The 19,145-nt window shown below is 47.2% G+C and overlaps 1 protein-coding gene across 1 annotated transcript in view; it reads right to left on the reverse strand.

Moving 5' to 3' along the window:
• Positions 1 to 8,186: 8,186 nt before the first annotated feature.
• The window catches only part of LOC308268772 (general transcription factor II-I repeat domain-containing protein 2B-like), a gene marked incomplete at its 5' end in the record, with an annotated part of 47,227 nt that continues 36,268 nt past the window's right edge, over positions 8,187 to 19,145 (reverse strand). The window contains 3 exons of the mRNA XM_080703880.1: positions 8,187 to 8,341; positions 12,929 to 13,112; positions 15,883 to 15,966. Of these exons, the coding sequence (XP_080560006.1) occupies positions 8,206 to 8,341; positions 12,929 to 13,112; positions 15,883 to 15,966 (404 nt within the window). The 3' untranslated portion in view covers positions 8,187 to 8,205. The remainder of the gene's footprint in view (positions 8,342 to 12,928; positions 13,113 to 15,882; positions 15,967 to 19,145) is intronic.

Consider the following 19,145-nt stretch of genomic DNA (forward strand, 5'->3'; position numbering starts at 1 on the left):
CTCAGGCTCCTCTCTGAACTCTGCACTCTCTTCTTCTGGACCCGGGAGGCCTGGTTCCTTCCCAGAATCGCAGAGCTCCACCTCCTAGCTTCCGGCCCTGCCCCCTGTGGGCCAGGGGCGACTCAGACCTTACATTGGGGTTCCTGGAAGCCCGTCTATCTCCGGGCTACACTCCCAGACCTATTTTATTTTTGGAAACAGGGTCTCCTAAACCAGTGCGGCTGGCTTCGAACCTGCGCGATCATCCTGTCTCTGCCTCCCAAGCGCGGGGATTACAAGCGTGCGCCACCACGCCCGGCAACCCTATTTTTAATTCTTTATTTAAAACAGAGTCTCACTGAGTTGAAAAGGGTCTCACTAAGTAGCTGAGGCGGTCCACAAACTGTGATCCTCCTGTCTCAGCCTCTCAAATGCTGGAATTATCATGCCTGGATTAGTCTTTATTTTTGAAACAGAGTCTCACTGAGTTGCAAAGGGCCTCACTAAGTAGCTAAAGCTATGCCTGAACTGTGATCCTCCTGTCTCAGCCAAATGCTGGGATTACAAGTGTGTGCCACCATGCTCGGCTAATTTTAGTTTTTTTTTCCTTTAAAAACTAAAGCCCTGATCAAATGTTTTTCCTACGTCTTTTTTTTTTTTTTTTTTTTTGTACTGGGAGTTGAATCCAGGGACGTTCTACCTCTGAGATAAACCCTAGCCCCATTTTTCATTCTTTATTTTGAAACAGGGTCTCATTAAGTTGGCCTCACTAAGTTGCTGAGACTGGCCATGAACCTGGGATCTTCTAGTCTCAGCCTCCCAAGTACTGGGATTACAAGCATGTGCCACCACGCCTAGCTTCCTATTCAGTTTTTATTTTTTATTTGGAAACAGGGTCTCACTTAGTTGCTGAGGCTGGCCTTGAACCTGTGATCCTCCTAAGAGTCTCAGCCTCCCATGTATTGGGATTACAGGTGTGTGCCACCACGCCTGGCTTCCCCGTGACTTTCTACATGCCTTGGTGCCTTCTAAGTGGGCTTGGGCCAGCACAGGTATTGTGTGTGGTCAGGGAGGCGGCCCACAGTCCTGTGTCTGCCTCTGCCAGGGAGCACACAGGAGAACACGGCGGGGTGGGCCTGTGGGTGCCAGCTCTGAGTCAAGGCTGCAGGGTTAGCCAACAATTTCCTTGAAGCCATAGTGCTGGGCTCATTTCAGCATCTCTAGTTCTGAGGACAACCCTTTCTCGTAGGTATTTTACAGACGAAGAAACCAAAGCCTGGGCAATGAAGGTGATTTGCTTAAAGTCGTAAGGCAAGAAGGTGGCCGAGCCGGGAGGTGGAGCCTGGCTTTTCCTGTGGATTCAGAAGCAGAGCTCGTGACCGGTGGCCCGGCCTTGTGGTGGGTGCAGTGCTAGGGAAGTGGAGAGGGGGTGTGTGTGCACACAGGGAGACTCCCAGGGGGAAGTGGGCCTGACTTTCGGGTCCTTCTGCAGACCCCTCGTCCTGGGGCCTGCAATGGGGGAATGACTGGCTCTTTTCTCTGCCCGCCCTGGGATGGGAGGACAGGACCTTGATACAGACGCAGCGCATGTCCAGCCCCCCAACTCCCAGGCCTGCCCTCCCCACCTCCCCATCACATCGCTCTGAAATCCTCCTGTTTGCAGACGCCCCGCTGCCACTACTACTGGGACCCACTCCCTTTCATTAAGTTGCTTCCTTCAGTCTTGATTTAGTCACGTGGGTGACAGCGCCGGTCATCAGCCACCACACCTGAACCATCCTGGTGCTGACAGTCCAGGCTCAAGAGGGCACGTGGGGGCCTGCAGAGTTGGTTCAAAAATGAAACAGCCCCATGGACGGGTCAACAGAAGGCAGCCTGGGGTGAGCTCTACCATTTCCTCCTTGTCATCTGAGGGACTTACCACCAGGGAGCCACACACACATGACGGTCATAAGCCCAGAGGCTGCAGGACAGACACTTGCTGAGTCTCCATATTGGGCTGCTCTGAAATGAAGAACATGGACTTTGGAGTCACACGGACCTGGGGTTGAAGCCTGAGGACTCCTACAATGGCTGTGACTGTGGGCGCGCCATCCAACCACTCTGAGCCTCAGGAGCCTGTTTATCAAGTGCGGCGCTGGTCATTTACCCTAATCTACAGTGGCAGCACCTGCTCGGGTGCACCTGGAGCTGGTCCTCCCCCAACTCCTGCTAGAAGCCAGTTCGTAGTTGGATACGATGGTGCATACCTGTAATGCCAGAACTTGGGAGGCATTTGCAAGGCCCTGAGCAAGTGACGCCTTGGATCTTGTTTCAGGATAAAAAATAAAGCCGGCGTGGAGGTGCACGCTTGTAATCCCAGCATTTGGGAGGCTGAGACAGGAGGACTGCGGTTCACAGACAGCCTCAGCTACTTAGGCCCTTTGCAACTCAGTGAAACCCTGTTTCAAAATAAGGAATAAAAAATAGGGTTGGGGGGTGTAGCTTGGAGGTAGAATGCCCCTGGATTCCATCCCCAGTACCGCAATATAAATAAATAAATAATAAATAAAATAAAATAGGGCTGGGGGTATAGGTCAGAGGTAGAATGCCCCTGGGCTCAATGCCCAGTATCACACACAAAAACAAAACAGAACAAGACAAAAAACAAAACAGACAAAAAACACCAGTTGGTCCTGGATTCCTAACCCAGGAGCCTCTGATCTCACAGACCCAGCTGTACCTACTGTCAGTTGCCCAAAGACAGCAAGTGCCAAGGGGGCTTGCTTTCCATGTCTGGGAACAGGACCCCATCTCTAACTGGGCTGAGCACCTGTCACAGGAAGCTGCAGCGTGGAGGTTGGTCTCTACTCTTAAAGGCGTTCTTTTTTTTTGGAACCGGGGATCAAACCCAGAGCCCCACACCTGCAAAGCAGGCGCTTTGCCACTGAGCTACATCCCAGCCCCATGGTCTCTCCTCTTGAATTTCCCTTTGTATCAAAGCCCTTTCCTCCACTGCTTCTGAAGGGGGTCATCAGGCTAGGGGTCGCAGCCTGCCTCCTCCTTGGGTGAATTTCTTCCAACCTGGAGAATGCACAGTCTACAGTCACTAATTCCAGTGCCTAATAAGAGTTTAAGACACAGATGCAGCCAAGTAAGATGGCACATACCTGTAAACATTATTGGCATTAGGATATTATTATTATTATTATTATTATTATTATTATTATTATTATTTTGTGATGCTGGGGGTGGAACCCAGGGACTTTTCTACCTCCAGGTTATACGCCCATACCTATTTTATATTTTATTTGGAAACAGGGTCTCACTAAGTTGTTGAGAGCCTCACTAAGTAGCTGAGGTTGGCTTCGAACCTGTGCGATCCTCCTGTCTCAGCCTCCCAAGCACTGGGATTACAAGCATGCTCCAACAAGTCTGGCTCCCAGACCTTTTTTTTTTCTTTATTTTGAAACAGGGTCTCACTGAGTTGCAGAGGGCCTCACTAAGTAGCTGAGGCTGTCCGCGAACCCCGATCCTCCTGTCTCAGCCTCTTGAATGCTGGGATTACAAGCATGCACCACCACGCCAGGCTTCCCTAGCCCTTTTTTTTTTTTTTTTTTGGTGGTTCTGGGGGTGGAACCTAGGGGCTTTCTACAGCTGGGCCATACTCCCACACCTATTTTTATATTTTAATTTGGAAACAGGGTCTCACTAAATTACTGAGAGCCTCACTAAGTAGCAGAGGCTGGCTTTGTACCTGTGCAATCCTCCTGTCTCAGTCTCCCAAAAGCGCTGAGATTACAAGCATGTGCCACCACGCCCAGTTCAGTGTGTGTGTGTGTGTGTGTGTGTGTGTGTGTGTGTGTTTGGTGGTACTGGGGTTCCTGGAAGCCCTTCTACCTCTGGGCTACACTTCCAGACCTATTTTTACATTTTTATTTGGAAACAGGGTCTCCTAAGCCAGCGTGCGTGGCTGGCTTCGAACCTGCGCCATCCTCCTGTCTCTGCCTCCCAAGCGCGGGGATTACAAGCGTGCGCCACCACGCCCGGCTCATTGTGTGTTTTGAAACAGAATCTCACTAAATTGCTAAGAGTCTATTTTTTTTTTTTTTTTTTTTTTTTGCAGGTCTGGGGATGGAACCCAGGGGCATTCAAGCCCTGAGCTATACCCCCTGCCCTATTTTTTGTTTATTTTGAAATGGGGTCTCACTGAGTTGCAAAGGGCCTAAGTAGCTGAGGCTGTCTGTGAACCACAAATCTCCAGTGTCAGCCTCCCAAATGCTGGGATTACAAGCGTGCGCCACCACGCCCGGCTTCACCCATTCCTTTTTATTTTTTGTTTTGAAACAGGGTCTCACCCGCTCACTGAGTGTCTCACTAGATTGATGAGGCTCGTCTTGAACCTGCAATCTTCCTTAGCTTTCAAGTACTGAGATTATAGGTGTACCACCACACTCCCCCCCCCCAAAAAAAAGGCAACCTCCAAACCTCAACTTACTTTATTATACCAGTGTTACTTGTTTCAAGGTTTTCTTTTCTTTCTTTTTTTTCTTTTTTTCTTAATTGCAGGTCTAGGGATGGAACCCAGGGGAATTTGACTTCTAAGCCACACCTCCTGCCCTATTTTTTATTCTTTATTTTGAAACAGGGCCTAAGTTGCCGAGGGTCTCACTTAAATAGCTGAAGCTGTCCACAAGCCGTGATCCTCCGGTCTCAGCCTCCCAAATGCTGAGATTACAAGCGTGCACCACCACGCCTGGCTGTTTCAAGTTTTTTGTTTTGTTTTGTTTTTTATATTAAGCCTGATCTTTCCAGCTTTAGGGAGAGATAGACAATATAGAAATACTATAAGTGATTATATCTCTGACTCCCCTTCAGCTCAGAAACATGTTAGACATCATATAGATGGTGGCGGTGAAACGATCTGTGTATATATACCTCATGTGTCTTCCTTTTAATTTTTTTATTTTTTGCAGTACTAGGGATTGAAAACCAGGGGCATTCTACTTCTAAGCTACACCCCAGCCCTATTTTAATTAATTAATTATTTTTGTGGTACTGGGGATGGAACCTAGGGGCAGTCTACCTCCTAGTTATATCCCCAGCCCTATTTTTTATTCTTTATTTTATCCTATTTTTCTGTGGTACTGGGGATGGAACCCAGGAGTATTCTACCTCCAAGCTACACCCCCAGCCCTATTTTTTATTCTTCATTTGGAAACAGGGTCTCACTGAGTGGCAAAAGGCCTCACTAAGTAGCTGGGGCTGGCCAGGAACCATGATCCTGCTGTCTCAGCCTCCCAAGCACTGGGATTACAAGCATGCGGCACTATGCCCGGCTTTTGTGTGTGTGTGTGTGTGGTAGTACTGGGGATTTAACCCAGGGGCATTCTACCTCCAACCTACACTGCTAGTCCTATTTTATTTTTATTTGAAACAGGTCTCTCTAGGTTGCTAAGAGTCTCACTATTTGCTGAGGCTATCTTCAAACCTGTGATCTTCCTATCTCAGCCTCCCAAGTACTGGGGTTACTGGCATGTGACACCACACCCCCCCTTTTTTTTAAACAAGGTTTTGCTAAATTGCTGAGGCTGCTGTTGAACCTGCGATCCTCCTGTCTTAGCCTCTCAGGTACTGGGATTATAGGTGTGTGTCACCATGCCTGACTTGGTCTTCCTTTTTCTTTTTCCTTTTTTTGCAGTACTGGGGATGGAACCCAGGGGCATTCTAACTTCACCCCCAGCCCTATTTTTTTTTTTTTTTTTGCGGGTCTGGGGATGGAACTCAGGGGCATTTGACCTCCAAGCTACACCCCCTGTCCTGCTTTTTTTTTTTTTTTTTGGTGGTGGTGGTGGTACTGGGGTTCCTGGAAGCCCTTCTATTCCGGGCTACACTCCCAGACCTATTTATATTTTTATTTGGAAACAGGGTCTCTTAAGCCAGTGCAGCTGGCTTCGAACCTGCGCGATCCTCCGTCTCCGCCTCCCAAGCGCGGGGATTACAAGCGTGTGCCACCACGCCCCACCCCTGTCCTGTTTTTTATTCTTTATTTTATGATTTTATTTATTTATTTGTTTGGTGGTACTGGGGGTGGAACCCAGAGGCTGTCTACCTCCAGGCTACACTCCCAGACCTATTTTATATTTTATTCGGAAACGGTCTCACTAAGTTGCTGAGAGCCTCACTAAGTAGCTGAGGTTGGCTTCTAACCTGTGTGATCCTCCTGTCTCAGCCTTCCAAGCGCAGGGATTACAAGCGTGCGCCACCACGCCCGGCCTTTATTCTTTATTTTGAAACAGGGTCTCACTGAGTTGCAAAGGGCCTCACTAAGTAGCTGAGGCTGTCTTCAAACCACGATCCTCCTGTCTCAGCCTCCCAAATGCTGAGATTACAAACACGTGCCACCACGCCCGGCCTTTCTCTATTTCTCTGTTGACTCCCTGAATCTTCTAAGACACCGTCCACAACGCCAGGCACGGGGGAGTCAGGCAGCTAATCCAAATGAGAGAAACAGGCCAGGCACAGGACGAGTCAACCACCAGAAAAGAAATACAAGAAAATTTTTTGGTTTTTACTGAACTACGGGTAAAGCATAAAATGTCATACAAACTGATCCGATACCAAACTGTTATTTCTGATTCAAAATGGAAAAAGAGAAAAAAGAAAAAATGGAAACCCCCAAGTATTGACTCATTCATGGTCTCAGCTCACGGTCCCTTGGACCAGATCGCTCTAGGTTTCCAGGCTCTGGGGCTCGGCGGGGAGTTGCCCCTCCGTCACGTTGCCCCGTGGAGCACGGAATCCCACTGGGACTCCTTTAACTGGGAGCAGTGTTTCGTTTTACTCAGCTTCATGATGGAGAACAGCTGCTCGCAGATGTAGGTGCTCCCGAACATGGAGAGGATCTTGGCGCAGTGGTGCTTGTACTTGGGGTAGCTGCTCCAGAGGTACTTGTAGAACTCCGGCACCCCCACCTTGTCGTACCTGGCTTTCAGGACCGTGTTGCACTGCAGGTCGATGACCTCCATCTGCAGCTCCTCTGGCACGCTGTCGATCTTTGTGGAGAAGGGCGCGCTGAACAGGGCGAGCTCACTCTCGTACAGCTTGAAGTCCGACAGCCGCTTCTGGAACTCGGACTTCAGCTCCGCGATCTTGGGGATGTAGTCCAGGCCGTGGCTCTCGTTTCCTGACACCCGTTTCAGCGTGGGGAAGTGGGCCAGATTATTCCTGGCCAGGTGTGTCTCCCAAAGGCACAGTTTAGCCAGGAAGGCCCGGATCAGGTCATACATCTGGGTGACGATTTGAGAGTGCCCTTGGAGAGAGATGTTCAAGGTATTCAGGTGCATGGTCATGTCGACCAAGAAGGCCAAATCTCTGATCCACTCTTTGGAGCTCAGCTGAGGCAGGGGTTTTCCTCGGGAGGACAGGAAGGAGTCGATTTCTTCCAGCGATTCGAAGAATCTCTTGAGCACCAGCCCGCGACTGATCCACTTGATGCCCGTGTGGTACAGCAGGCTGCCGTACTGGCTGTCCAGTTCGTACAGCAGGGTGGTGAACTCGCCGCGGTTCAGCCCTCGGGAGCATATCCAGTTCACGGAGTTCACCACCACGTCCATGACGTGGTCCATCTTTAACTTCTGCGCGCACACGGACTCCGGGTGAATGATGCAGCGCAGGGATTTCAGCTCCGAGGAGCCCTTGCACGACATCGCCACCTTGGACTTCAGTTTTGTGACGACTCCGTGGTTGGCGTCGACCATCGCCGGCGTGCCCGTGGAAGCCACGCTGACTAATTTCGACCAGTCGATGTTGAACTTCTTAAGACTCTTCTCCACGCGCGAAAAGATCTCATTTCCGGACTTGGCGCCCGTCATGGGCACCGTATCCAAAAGCTCTTCGGACACATCGAAACTCTCATCCACGCCACGGATGAATATGGCCAGCTGGGTGGTGTTGTTTATATCTGTGATCTCGTCGATGGCGATAGAATAAGCCACGAACGACCTGATTTTTTCGCGTAACTTCTCCCACAAGCTGCCGGCCACGTCTTCGACGGCCTGCACGGCGGTGTTTTCAGAGGGGTTCACATTTGTAAATACTTGTTTTTGCTCAGGACACACGATGTCCGGCGACCCCAAGAGGTACTTGTGGAGTCCCTTCTTAAGCTCCCGCAGCTTCTCGTCCCGCACCTGCTCCGTGTACTGGTCGTAGTGCTTGCTGTGGTTGGTCTGATAATGGCGCCGCAGGTTATACTCTTTGGATACCGACATGCTCTGTTTGCATATTAAGCAGGTAGGAATGTTCTGCACTTCCACGAAGAAGTACGCTCGCTCCCACTTCTCTTGAAACACACGGCCCTCTTGGTCTATCTTCCGTTTTCCCACTTTTGAGAGAGAGAAGAGCAACAACTGTTTTACTTTTTTTTTTTTTTTTTTTTGCAGGTCTGGGGATGGAACCCAGCATGTTCTACCTCTGAGCGACACCCCCAGCCCTATTTTTATTCTTTTAAAAAATTTTTTATTCTTTTTCACTTTTTTGTGGTACTAGGGATGGAACCCAGGGGCATTCTACCTCCAAGCAATACCCTCACTCCTAGTTTTTATTCTTTATTTTGAAACAGGGTCTCACTGAGTTGCAAAGGGCCTCACTAAGTAGCTGGGGCTGTCCAAACACTGCAATCCTCCTGTCTCAGCCTCCCGAATGCTGAGATTACAAGGTGCGCCACCATGCCTGGCTTAACTGAGTATTTTATTGTATGTATGTATGTATGTATGTATGTATGTGTGGTACTAGAGATGGAACCCAAGGGCATTCTACCTCTGAACTATATCCTCAGCCCTATTTTTTAAATTATTTATTTTGAAACAGGGTCTCACTGAGTTGCAAAGTGGCCTCACTAAGTAGCTGAGGCTGTCTATTAACTGCAATCCTCCTGTCTCAGCCTCCCAAATGCTGGGATTACAAGTGTACGCCACCACGCCTGGCTTAACTGAGTATTTTATTTATTTATTTATTTATTTATTTATTTATTTATTTATTTTTGTGGGTCTGGAGATGGAACCCAGGGGCATTTTACCTCCGAGCTACTCCCCTGCCCTATTTTTTATTCTTTATTTTGAAACCGGGTCTCACTGAGTTGCAGAGGGCTTCACTAAGTAGCTGAGGCGGTCTGCGAACCACGAACCTCCGGTCTCAGCCTCCCAAATGCTGGGATTACAAGCGTGCGCTACCGTACCCAGCTTTAACTGAGTATTTTAAATGAGAAACTCTAGTTAAATTAGGAGGTTCCTCAGTGACTCAAACTCTTGAGAACATTGCTACTTCTGCTTCACCACACTACAGGATACTGACTTCTTTGCCTGGGCTCCAGGGGACATTAAAAATATTTAATAAGCAGGACTGGGGATGTGCTCAGTGGTGGAGTGCTTGCCTAGCATGTGCGAGGCTCTCAGTCCCATTCCCAGTACTGCAAAAAAAAGTAAATGAAGCCAGGCGTGGTGGCGCACGCTTGTAATCCCCGCGCTTGGGAGGCTGAGACAGGAGGATTTGCAGGTTCGAAGCCAGCCTCAGCTACTTAGTGAGGCTCTCAGCAACTTAGTGAGACCCTGTTTCCAGATAAAGTATAAAATAGGTCTGGGAGTATAGTCCGGAGGTAGAAAGGCTTTAGGTTGGGTTCTATCCCCAATACCAAAAAAACAAAAAAAAAAAAAACAAACAAACAAAAAAGTGAAATTTCCTAAGCACAGAGGCCCAGGCATCAGAACAGATGCCAGTCTTCTTTCTTCTTTCTTCTTTCTCCCTTCTCCCTTCTCCCTTCCTCCTCCTCCTCCTCCTCCTCCTCCTCCTCCTCCTCTTCCTCTTCCTTCTTTTTTTTGGTACTGAGGACTGAACCTGGGCTTTCTATCTCCAGGCTATACCCCTAGACATATTTTCATTTTTATCTGGAAACAGGGGCTCACTAAATTGCTGAGACTGGCTTCGAACCTGTGATCCTCCTGTCTCAGCCTCCCAAGTGCTGGGATTTGAGGTGTGCATCCCCACACCCGGCTGCCCAGATGCCCGTCTTAGCCCTGGATGGTGCTGGGAGCCCTGCTGAGCGAGGCAGGGCCCTTTGGCTGCAGAACTGTGGAGGAGATGGAGCTGGGCGGCCTGGAGACGGCAGTGGGCGGGTCGGGCGGCCAGGGAGGCATATTTATTAACCAGTACTGTAGTTCAGCATTATGACTTTGAGTTCTATGCTAGTGACGGCAGGGGAGCCACCTTAAAGGACACTCCAAAACAAGTGAGCCTCGTCACAAAGCACACTTTTTTTGTGGTATTGGAGATTTAACCTAAGGACATTCTATCTCTGAGCGACATCCCCAGCTCTTTTTATTTTTTATTTTTGTTTTGTTTTGGGTTTTTTTGGCAGTACTGGGGGTGGAACCCAGAGGCTTTCTACCTCCAGGCTATACTCCCAGACCTATTTTATATTTTATTTGGAAACAGGGTCTCACTAAGTTGCTGAGAGCCTCACTAAGTAGCTGAGGCTGACTTAGAACCTGCGCGATCCTCCTGTCTCAGCCTCCCAAGCCGGGGATTACAAGCCTGTGCCACCATGCCCGGCTATTTTTTATTTTTATTATTATTGTTGTTGTTGTTGTTGTTGTTGTTGTTGTTCCTGGAAGCCCTTCTACCTCTGGGTTATACTCCCAGACCTATTTTATATTTTTATTTGGAAACAGGGTCTCTTAAGCCAGCAAGGCTGGCTTCGAACCTGCTTGATCCTCCTGTCTCTGCCTCCCACGAGCGAGGATTACAAGCATGCACCACCACACCCGGCTTGTTTTTTTATTTTTATTTATTTATTTATTTATTTATTTATTTATTTATTTATTTATTTATTTATTTATTGGTGGTACTGGGGTTCCTGGAAGCCCTTTTACCTCCGGGACCTATTTTTACATTTTTATTTGGAAACAGGATCTCCTAAGCCAGCGCGCTCGGCTGGCTTCGAACCTGCGCGATCCTCCTGTCTCTGCCTCCCAAGCGTGGGGATTACAAGCGTGCGCCACCACGCCCGGCTTGTTTTTTTTATTTTGAAACAGGGTCTCACTAAGTCACTGAGGGCTGTGCTAAGTTGCTAAGGTTAGCTGTGAACGTACAATCCTTTTGTCACACACATACACACACACACACACACACACACACACACACACACACACACACAATCTTTTTTGGTACTGGGGATTGAACCCAGAGTCATTCTAACTCCAAGATACACCCTCAGCCCAATTTTTATTTCTTATTTGGAAACGGGGTCTCACTAGGTTGCCAAGAACCTTGCTAAGTTGCCAAGGCTGGCTTTGAACCTGAAATCCTCCTGTCTCAGCATCCTAAGTACTGGGTTTACAAGCATGCATCACCATGCCCAGCTCATGCACAAAATTTATGGATGGGAGCTGGGCACAGTGGCACATACTTGTAATTCCAGTACTTGGGAGGCTGAAACAGGAGGATGGCAGGTCCATAGCAAGCCTCAGCTACTTAGGCCCTCTGCAACTTAGTGAGACCTTGTTTCCAAATAAAGAATAAAAAAATAGGGCCATGAGTGTAGCTCAGAGATAGAATACCCCTGGTTTAATCCTCAGTACCACACACACAAAAATATTTTTTAATGGATGAAGCTCCATCAAACTGCTATGTGAAAAAAAATGCTTGTGATCCCAGGCTGAGATAGGAGGATACAGGTTCGTGGACAGCCTCAGCTACTTAGTGAGGCCCTTTGCAACTCAGTGAGAACCTGTTTCAAAACAAAGAATAATAAAAAAAAATATATAGGGCTGGGGATGTAGCTTGGAGGTAGAATGCCCCTGGGTACCATCCCCAGTACCCCCCCCACAAACACACACAAAAACTGGTTCATAAAAATTTATATAAAAATCAGTTAATAAGAACTATAAATAAAGCCGGGCGTGGTGGCGCACGCTTGTAATCCCAGCATTCGGGAGGCTGAGACCTGGCGGATCGCGGTTCGCGGACAGCCTCAGCTACTTAGCGAGGCCCTCTGCAACTCCGTGAGACCCGGTTTCAAAATAAAGAATAAAAAATAGGGCAGGGGGGGGGTAGCTTGGAGGTCGAATGCCCCTGGGTTCCATCCCCAGACCTGCAGGAAAAAATAAAAAAAAGAACTATAATATTAATAAAAAATTAGTTTAGCTCAGTGGCAAAGCACTTTTCTACTGTGCACAAGGCTCTGGGTTCGACCCCAGCACTACCAAAAAATATCAAATGATCAAAGTTTATAACATGCAGGAAAAATCAGGGTACATATAAAAGGCTGCCCTGCCCTACTCAAAGGCTCAAGGGTTATTAATTAAGCAAGGGACCCGTGGAGCGTCCCCAGCGAGACATACACCCAACAGGGGCTGCAACGTTGCCCTCCCAGGATACTCACCGTTGCTGAACTCGAGTCCGGGAAGCGGCCTGGGGAGAGAGACAGTGGTGAATGTGACTTAAGCTGATCAACCTTCTCTCGTCCATCACTGCGGCCTGACAGACTGCTGAGCGTCAACGTACTGCTGGGTACAGTGGGGAGTAAGACTGGTGTTTTTTATACTGGGATTGAATCCATGGGCATTCTACCTCTGAGCTACACTCCCAGCCCCTTTTTATTTTCTATTTTGAAACAGGGTCTTACTAAGCTGCTGAGGGTCTCACTAAATTGGTGAGGCTGGCCTCGAGCCTGCAATCCTCCCAGTGTCAGCCTCCTAAGTACTGGGATTACAGGTGTAGGAGACCATGTGTAGCTGAGGGGAGCTGCTCATAATCACCGAGACGCAGGAACAGAGTCACACCTCACAAAAGCAGATGATAAAATGCACGCCCTAATGCTCACCGCAGGGACCTTGCCTCCCCCCTGGGGGGCCTCCTGGGGCAAGGTCCAGCCTCCACCTTCATCCTCATCACCAGGCTGGGGACGGTCACTCACCTAATGACTGTGAATTTGATGAAGTCTGCAGCCTCCAGGATCCTTTTCATGGAGCTGATTTCCAGGTACCCCGGGGCCTTGAACACCACCCCTGGGGGCATGCCGTCGATGACCACGCAGCCAGGGTTGAAGGTGATTTTTCTGTACGGAACTTTCACTGGGAAATCCACACCAATCGCTTCACCTGCGGAGACAAGCTGCATGAGGCTGGACGGGTTTGTCCTGTACTTTTCCCAAAATGTAAACTGTATTTTTTTTTTTTGGTACACACCCAGCCCCTTCTACCTTTTTGGGTATGTGTGTGTGGGGGGGGGTCTGGGGATGGAACCCAGGGGCATTCAACCTCTGAGCTACACCCTCTGCCCTATTTTTTTATTATTTATTTTGAAACAGGGTCTCACTGAGTTGCAGAGGGCCTCACTGAGTAGCTGAGGCTGCTCTTGAACCACGATCCTCTGGTCTCGGCCTCCTGAATGCTGGGATTACAAGCGTGAGCCACCATGTCCGGCTACCCTTTTATTTTTTATTTTGAAACAGGGGTTCTGAGGGCCTCACTAAGGCTCTCCTCGAGCCTGTGCTCCTCTTGTCTCAGCATCACAAGCACTGGGGTTACAGGTGAGGGCCACCATGCCCCAGCAAACTGTGCTTTAATATCAAGGTTTTAAGCCAGGCATGGTAGTGCACGCTTGTATTTTCAGTACTTGGGAGACTGTGTCAGGAGGATTGTAGGTTTATGGCCAGCCTCAGCTACTTAGTATGGTTTTCCCCAACTTAGTGAGACCTTGTTTCAAAGTAAAGAATAAAAAACTGGGTGTGGTGGCCCACGATTGTAATCCCAGCATTTGGGAGGCTGAGACAGGAGGATCTGGGTTCGCAGACAGCCTCAGCTACTTAGGCCCTTTGCAACCTAGCGAGACCCGGTTTCAGAAAATACAGAATAAAAAATAGGGCTGGAAGTGTTGCTTGGAGGTAGAATGACCCTGGGTTTCATCCCCAGTACTGCAAAAAAAAAAAAAAAAAAAATTAAAATCATCCTTCTAGGTTGCATTCATTTTGAGTCACTCCCCCATGCCATTTTGGTATGGGGCTGTATTTCTATTTTCTGTATTTCTATCATTCTAATAAACTTCTTTAAATCTTCAAAAAAATAAAATAAAATCATCCTTCTCCACTGAGAACCTTGGTAATAATTTATTTATTTATTTATTTATTTATTTTGCAGTACTGAGGATGGAACCTAGGGGTATTCTACCTCTAAGGTACATCCCCAGCCCTGTCTTTTATTTTCAAAACAGGGTTTCACTAAGAGGGCCTCACTAAGTAGCTGAGTCTGGCCACAAACCGCGATCCTCCTGTCTCAGCTTCCCGAATGCTGGGATTACAAGTGTGCGCCACCATGCCCAACTCGATAAGCTATTATTGCTTTATTTTCCAGTGGCACATGTACAAGCTCTTCAGTAAAAATATACACCGAAGCTGGGTGCATGGCACATTCCTGTAATCCCAGTACTTGGGAAACAGACAGGATATCCTGATCACAGGTTCAAAGCCAGCTTTGGCAATTTAGAAAAACCCTGTTTCAAAATAAAGAATAAAAAGGGTTAGGTTTGTACTTCAAAGTAGAAGCACCCTGGGTTCAATCTCTGGTATGATTTAAATTTATTTATATATATTTTATAACTATGTAGCTGGGCATGGTGGTGCACACTTGTAGTCCTAGTACCTGGGAGGCCGAGACAGAGGACTGCAGGTTCGAGGACAGTCTCAGAAAATAGTGAGACTTTCATCAACCTAGTGAGACTGTTTCAAAATAAACATAAAAGCCGGGCGTGGTGGCACACACTTGTAATCCCAGCATTTGGGAGGCTGAGACCTGAGGATCACGGTTTGCGGACAGCCTCAGCTACTTAGGCCCTCTGCAACTCAGTGAGACCCGGTTTCAAAATAAAAAATAAAAAATTGGGCAGGGGGTATAGCTCGGAGGTCAAATGCCTCTGGGTTCCATCCCCAGACCCGCAAATAAATAAATAAATAAATAAATAAATAAATAAAAATAAAAAAAGCCGGGCGTCGTGGTGCACGTTTGTAATCCCAGCATTCAGGAGGCCGAGACCAGAGGATCGCAGTTTACAGACAGCCTCAACTACCTAGTGAGGCCCTCCGCAACCTAGTGAGACTCTGTTTCAAAATAAAGAATAAAAAATAGGGCACAGCGGGTGTATTTCAGAGGTCGAATGCCCCTGGGTTAGAACAAAAAAAAATTATTTATATATATATAAAATAGGACTGGATATGTAGCTTGGAGGTAGAATGCCCCTGGGGTCAATTCTTAGTGCCACAAAAATCATACACACACACACATACACAGCCCTTGGTTTGAGTCCCAGCAGTGCAAACAACAACAAAACAGTGACTAATTTTGATCATAGCTTATTCACAGAAGACATTTCTTTTTTTTTCTTTCTTTTTTGTGCTGCTGAGGATTGAACCTAAGGGCATTCTACCTCCCATCTACACCCGTAGCCCTATTATTATTATTATTTTTATTTATTTATTTATTTATTTTTTTTTGCGGTACTGGGGATGGAAACCAGGGGCATTCTACCTCTGAACTAGACCTATACTGGGCTCATAGAAAAACAGATTTCTTACAAAGTATTCTTTTAAAAATTAGTCCTTTGAGCTAGGTGTGGTGTGCACACTTGTAATCCCAGTACTTGGGAAGCTGAAACAGGAAGAACGTGGGTTCGCAGCCAGCCTCAACTACTTAGTGAGGCCCTCCGCAACTTAGTGAGACCCTGTTTCCAAATAAGGAATAAAAATAGAGCTGGGGGTGGAGCTCAGAGGTAGAATGCCCCTGGGTTCAATCCCTAGTGCGAAAAAACTTAAAAAAATATTAAAAAGTAGTCTTTTGAGTATATAAATTCTAGATAGGTAATGATATAAAAACTTACCAAATTTTCGACTGAAGAGGTCATTGACTTGTTCTCGCAGCTGTTTAATCTTTTCAATGCTGGACATTCTTTCTTTCTCATTATCTAAACATAATTAAACAACAAAATAAGCCAGCTTTATTAATATATTTTCCTCCAACAAAGCTACTGGAGAAATGCGTTACTCCTTTACCTGGCTTACTATTCACTTTATTTTTAGCAATAATTAAGCATTTTGGAAATTTCTAAATAAAAGCCATTACAGATAATAGAGAGTTTTCCAAATTATACCGCTGTATATACATATTCCATGCTGCTTTTAGGAAACGCTTTCAATATCATTCAGTGCAAGCATGTCTATTTTCAACCACCACTCTTCAACATTATAATAGAAATCTTAGGAACCGGGTATGGTGGCACATGCTTATAATTCCAGTACCTGGGAGGCTGAGGCAGGAGTTTCACAGGTTTGAACCCAGCCTGGGCAACTTAGTGAGGCTCTCAGTAACTTAGTGAGACCCTGTTTCCAAATAAAAATAAAATCAGGCCGGGCGTGGTGGCGCACGCTTGTAATCCCAGCACTTGGGAGGCTGAGACAGGAGGATCGCACAGGTTCGAAGCCAGCCTCGGCTACTTAGTGAGGCTCTCAGCAACTTAGTGAGACCCTGTTTTCAAATAAAAATATAAAATAGGTCTGGGAGTATTGCCCGGAGGCAGAAAGCCTCTGGGTTCCACCCTCAGTACCACCAAAACATCAAATCAATTCAAATCAAATCAGGCTGGGAATGTAGCTTGGAGGTAGAATGCCTCTAGGTTCAATCCCTAGTATAAAAAAAAAAAAAAAAAAAAGTAGAGCTGGGAGTTATCCCAGCATTTGGGAGGCTGAGACAGGAGGATCGCGGTTTGCGGACAGCCTCAGCTACTTAGTGAGGCCCTCTGCAACTCAGTGAGATCCGGTTTCAAAATAAAGAATAAAACTCTTCCCGGATTCTTCTTTCTCTCTCCCCCTCTGTCTGTCTGTCTGTCTGTCTGTCTGTCTCTCTCTCTCTCTCACTCACTCTCTCTCTCTTTCTCTCTCTCTCTCTTCCTTTCATACCGGCCCCTCCAATAAATCTCTTGGCTACAAAAAAAAAAAAAAAAAAAAAAAAAAAGAATAAAAAATAGGGCAGAGGGTGGAGCTCGGAGGTTTAATGCCCCCTGGGCTCCATCCCCTGACCCGGAAAAAAAAAAGGGTAGAAATCTTAGCCAATGAAATATAAGAAGAAAAAAAGAATAAGAGAGACAGGACTACAAGGAAATCTTTTAATACTTTTTTTTTTTGGTGTGTGTTACAGGGGCTGGAACCAAGGAGTTTCTACCTCCAAGCTATACCCCCAGCCATATTTTATTTTTTTATTTGGAAACATGGTCTCACTAAGTTGCTGAGAGCCTCACTGAGTTGCAGAGGCTGGCTTTGAACTTGTGATCCTCCTGTTTCAGCCTCCCAAGTACTAGGATTATAAGTGTGTGCCACACGCCTGGCTAATATTTTGTTTCTCTTTGCTTGTTTGGTTTTTTTGGTGTTGAGTAATCAAACCAGGGCCTCACACATGCCAGGCATGTGCTCTTACACGGAGCTATATTCCTAGCTCCTTTAAATACTTAAAAAAAGGCCAGGTGTGGTGGCGCATGCTTGTAATCCCAGCGCTTGGGAGGCTGAGACAGGAGGATCGCACGGGTTCGAAGCCAGCCTCAGCTACTTAGTGAGGCTCTCAGCAACTTAGTGAGACCCTGTTTCCAAATAAAATACAAAATGGGTCTGGGAGTATAACCCGGAGGTAGAAAGCCTCTGGGTTCCACCCCAAGTACCACACACACAAAAATAAATAAATGGCACTTCCGGGAAGATGGCGACCGAGAAAAGCGGGGCTTAAGAGTCCCGCTAACAACCAATCTCCATTACCACAAAAAGAGCGCCTTTCATAGCCAGAAAACACCATCACCAGAAAAACAAAAAAAAAAACCACCAGGCTCCAGAGAGAAAGCGGACTGAGAACAGAGCTCAGGGCCACAGAGGAGACACACGAGCCCGAGGACGCGGCAGCAGCGCCATACTGCCGGCGGCAGCGGCGAACTCAACAGACGGCTACAGCAAGCCAGGTGAGCCGCTGCGGAACAGCCTGGCGGGATCTTTCGGCGCAGACAGCATTTAAAGCTCCCAGTGGCTGAGCTCAGCACACGCTGCAGGGATTCAGAGTGGAAATCAAAACCAGAGAAGAAAAAATACGCCAGCCTCATGGCCGAGGGCGTGGCAGAGGCGCCATATTGCCACCGGCGGCGGCAGCAGCAGTGAATTCACCGAGTCCAGTACAGCTACATCTGCGTACTCAAGAACAGTGAGTCAAATTGCGGACCACAGAGGAGAAATCGCAGTATTGGGCCTCCTGGGACTTGACCCAGTGAGGGAGTGGTGGTGGCAGAGATATCACACCATAGGAGAACGTGCAACCTGGCACCCCCCATAGTTTAAAGCAGCCTCTATCGACTCCCTGGGTCGGAGACTCTGTGATACAACCCAGTAAAGGAGTAGTGGGGTCTGAGATAATACAGACTCGAGATCCAGAGCACCTTAAGTGAAGCCATAGTGACCCAAGGGAAGAACCCAGAGAAGGCACAAACCTCCGAAATCATGGGAAAGAGGAATAACACTGGAGTAATGAATGTGCACAACCCCACAACATCAGAACCTGATAAAACAGAAAATCAGAGATTTCTAGAAGATCAAATCAGGAAAATAACTGTAGAAATAATAGAGGTGCTTCGAAAAGAACTCAGAGAGAGCCAAAAAGAGATAAAGGATGCAATTAATGAAGTAAAGGCCTCAATTCAAAGCACAAACAACCGATTAGACCACATGGAGAACAAAATCTCGCTCTTAGAAGATGAGCAATCCAAAAATGAATGCATAGTTTCTAATCTAGAAAAAAATATCCAACAGCAGGAATCTGACATTGAAGAAATATGGGCCCATCTTAAGAGAGCTAACCTAAGAATAATTGGAATAGAGGAGGGAAAAGAAAGTGATACCAAAGGGATCAACAATCTCTTCAAGGAAGTAATAGCAGAAAATTTTCCAAATATAGAGCAAGAGGTTGATACACAGATCCAGGAAACTTATAGAACTCCCTTTAGACAGGATCGGAGAAGAGGATCCCCACGCCACATAATTGTCAAAATGACCAATGTGGAAGCCAAGCAGAGAATCTTAAAGGCAACAAAAACAAAGGGCCAAGTGACATTCAGAG

This window comes from Muscardinus avellanarius (genome assembly GCF_963383645.1).
Source record: "Muscardinus avellanarius genome assembly, chromosome: 10".
NCBI lineage: Eukaryota > Metazoa > Chordata > Mammalia > Rodentia > Gliridae > Muscardinus > Muscardinus avellanarius.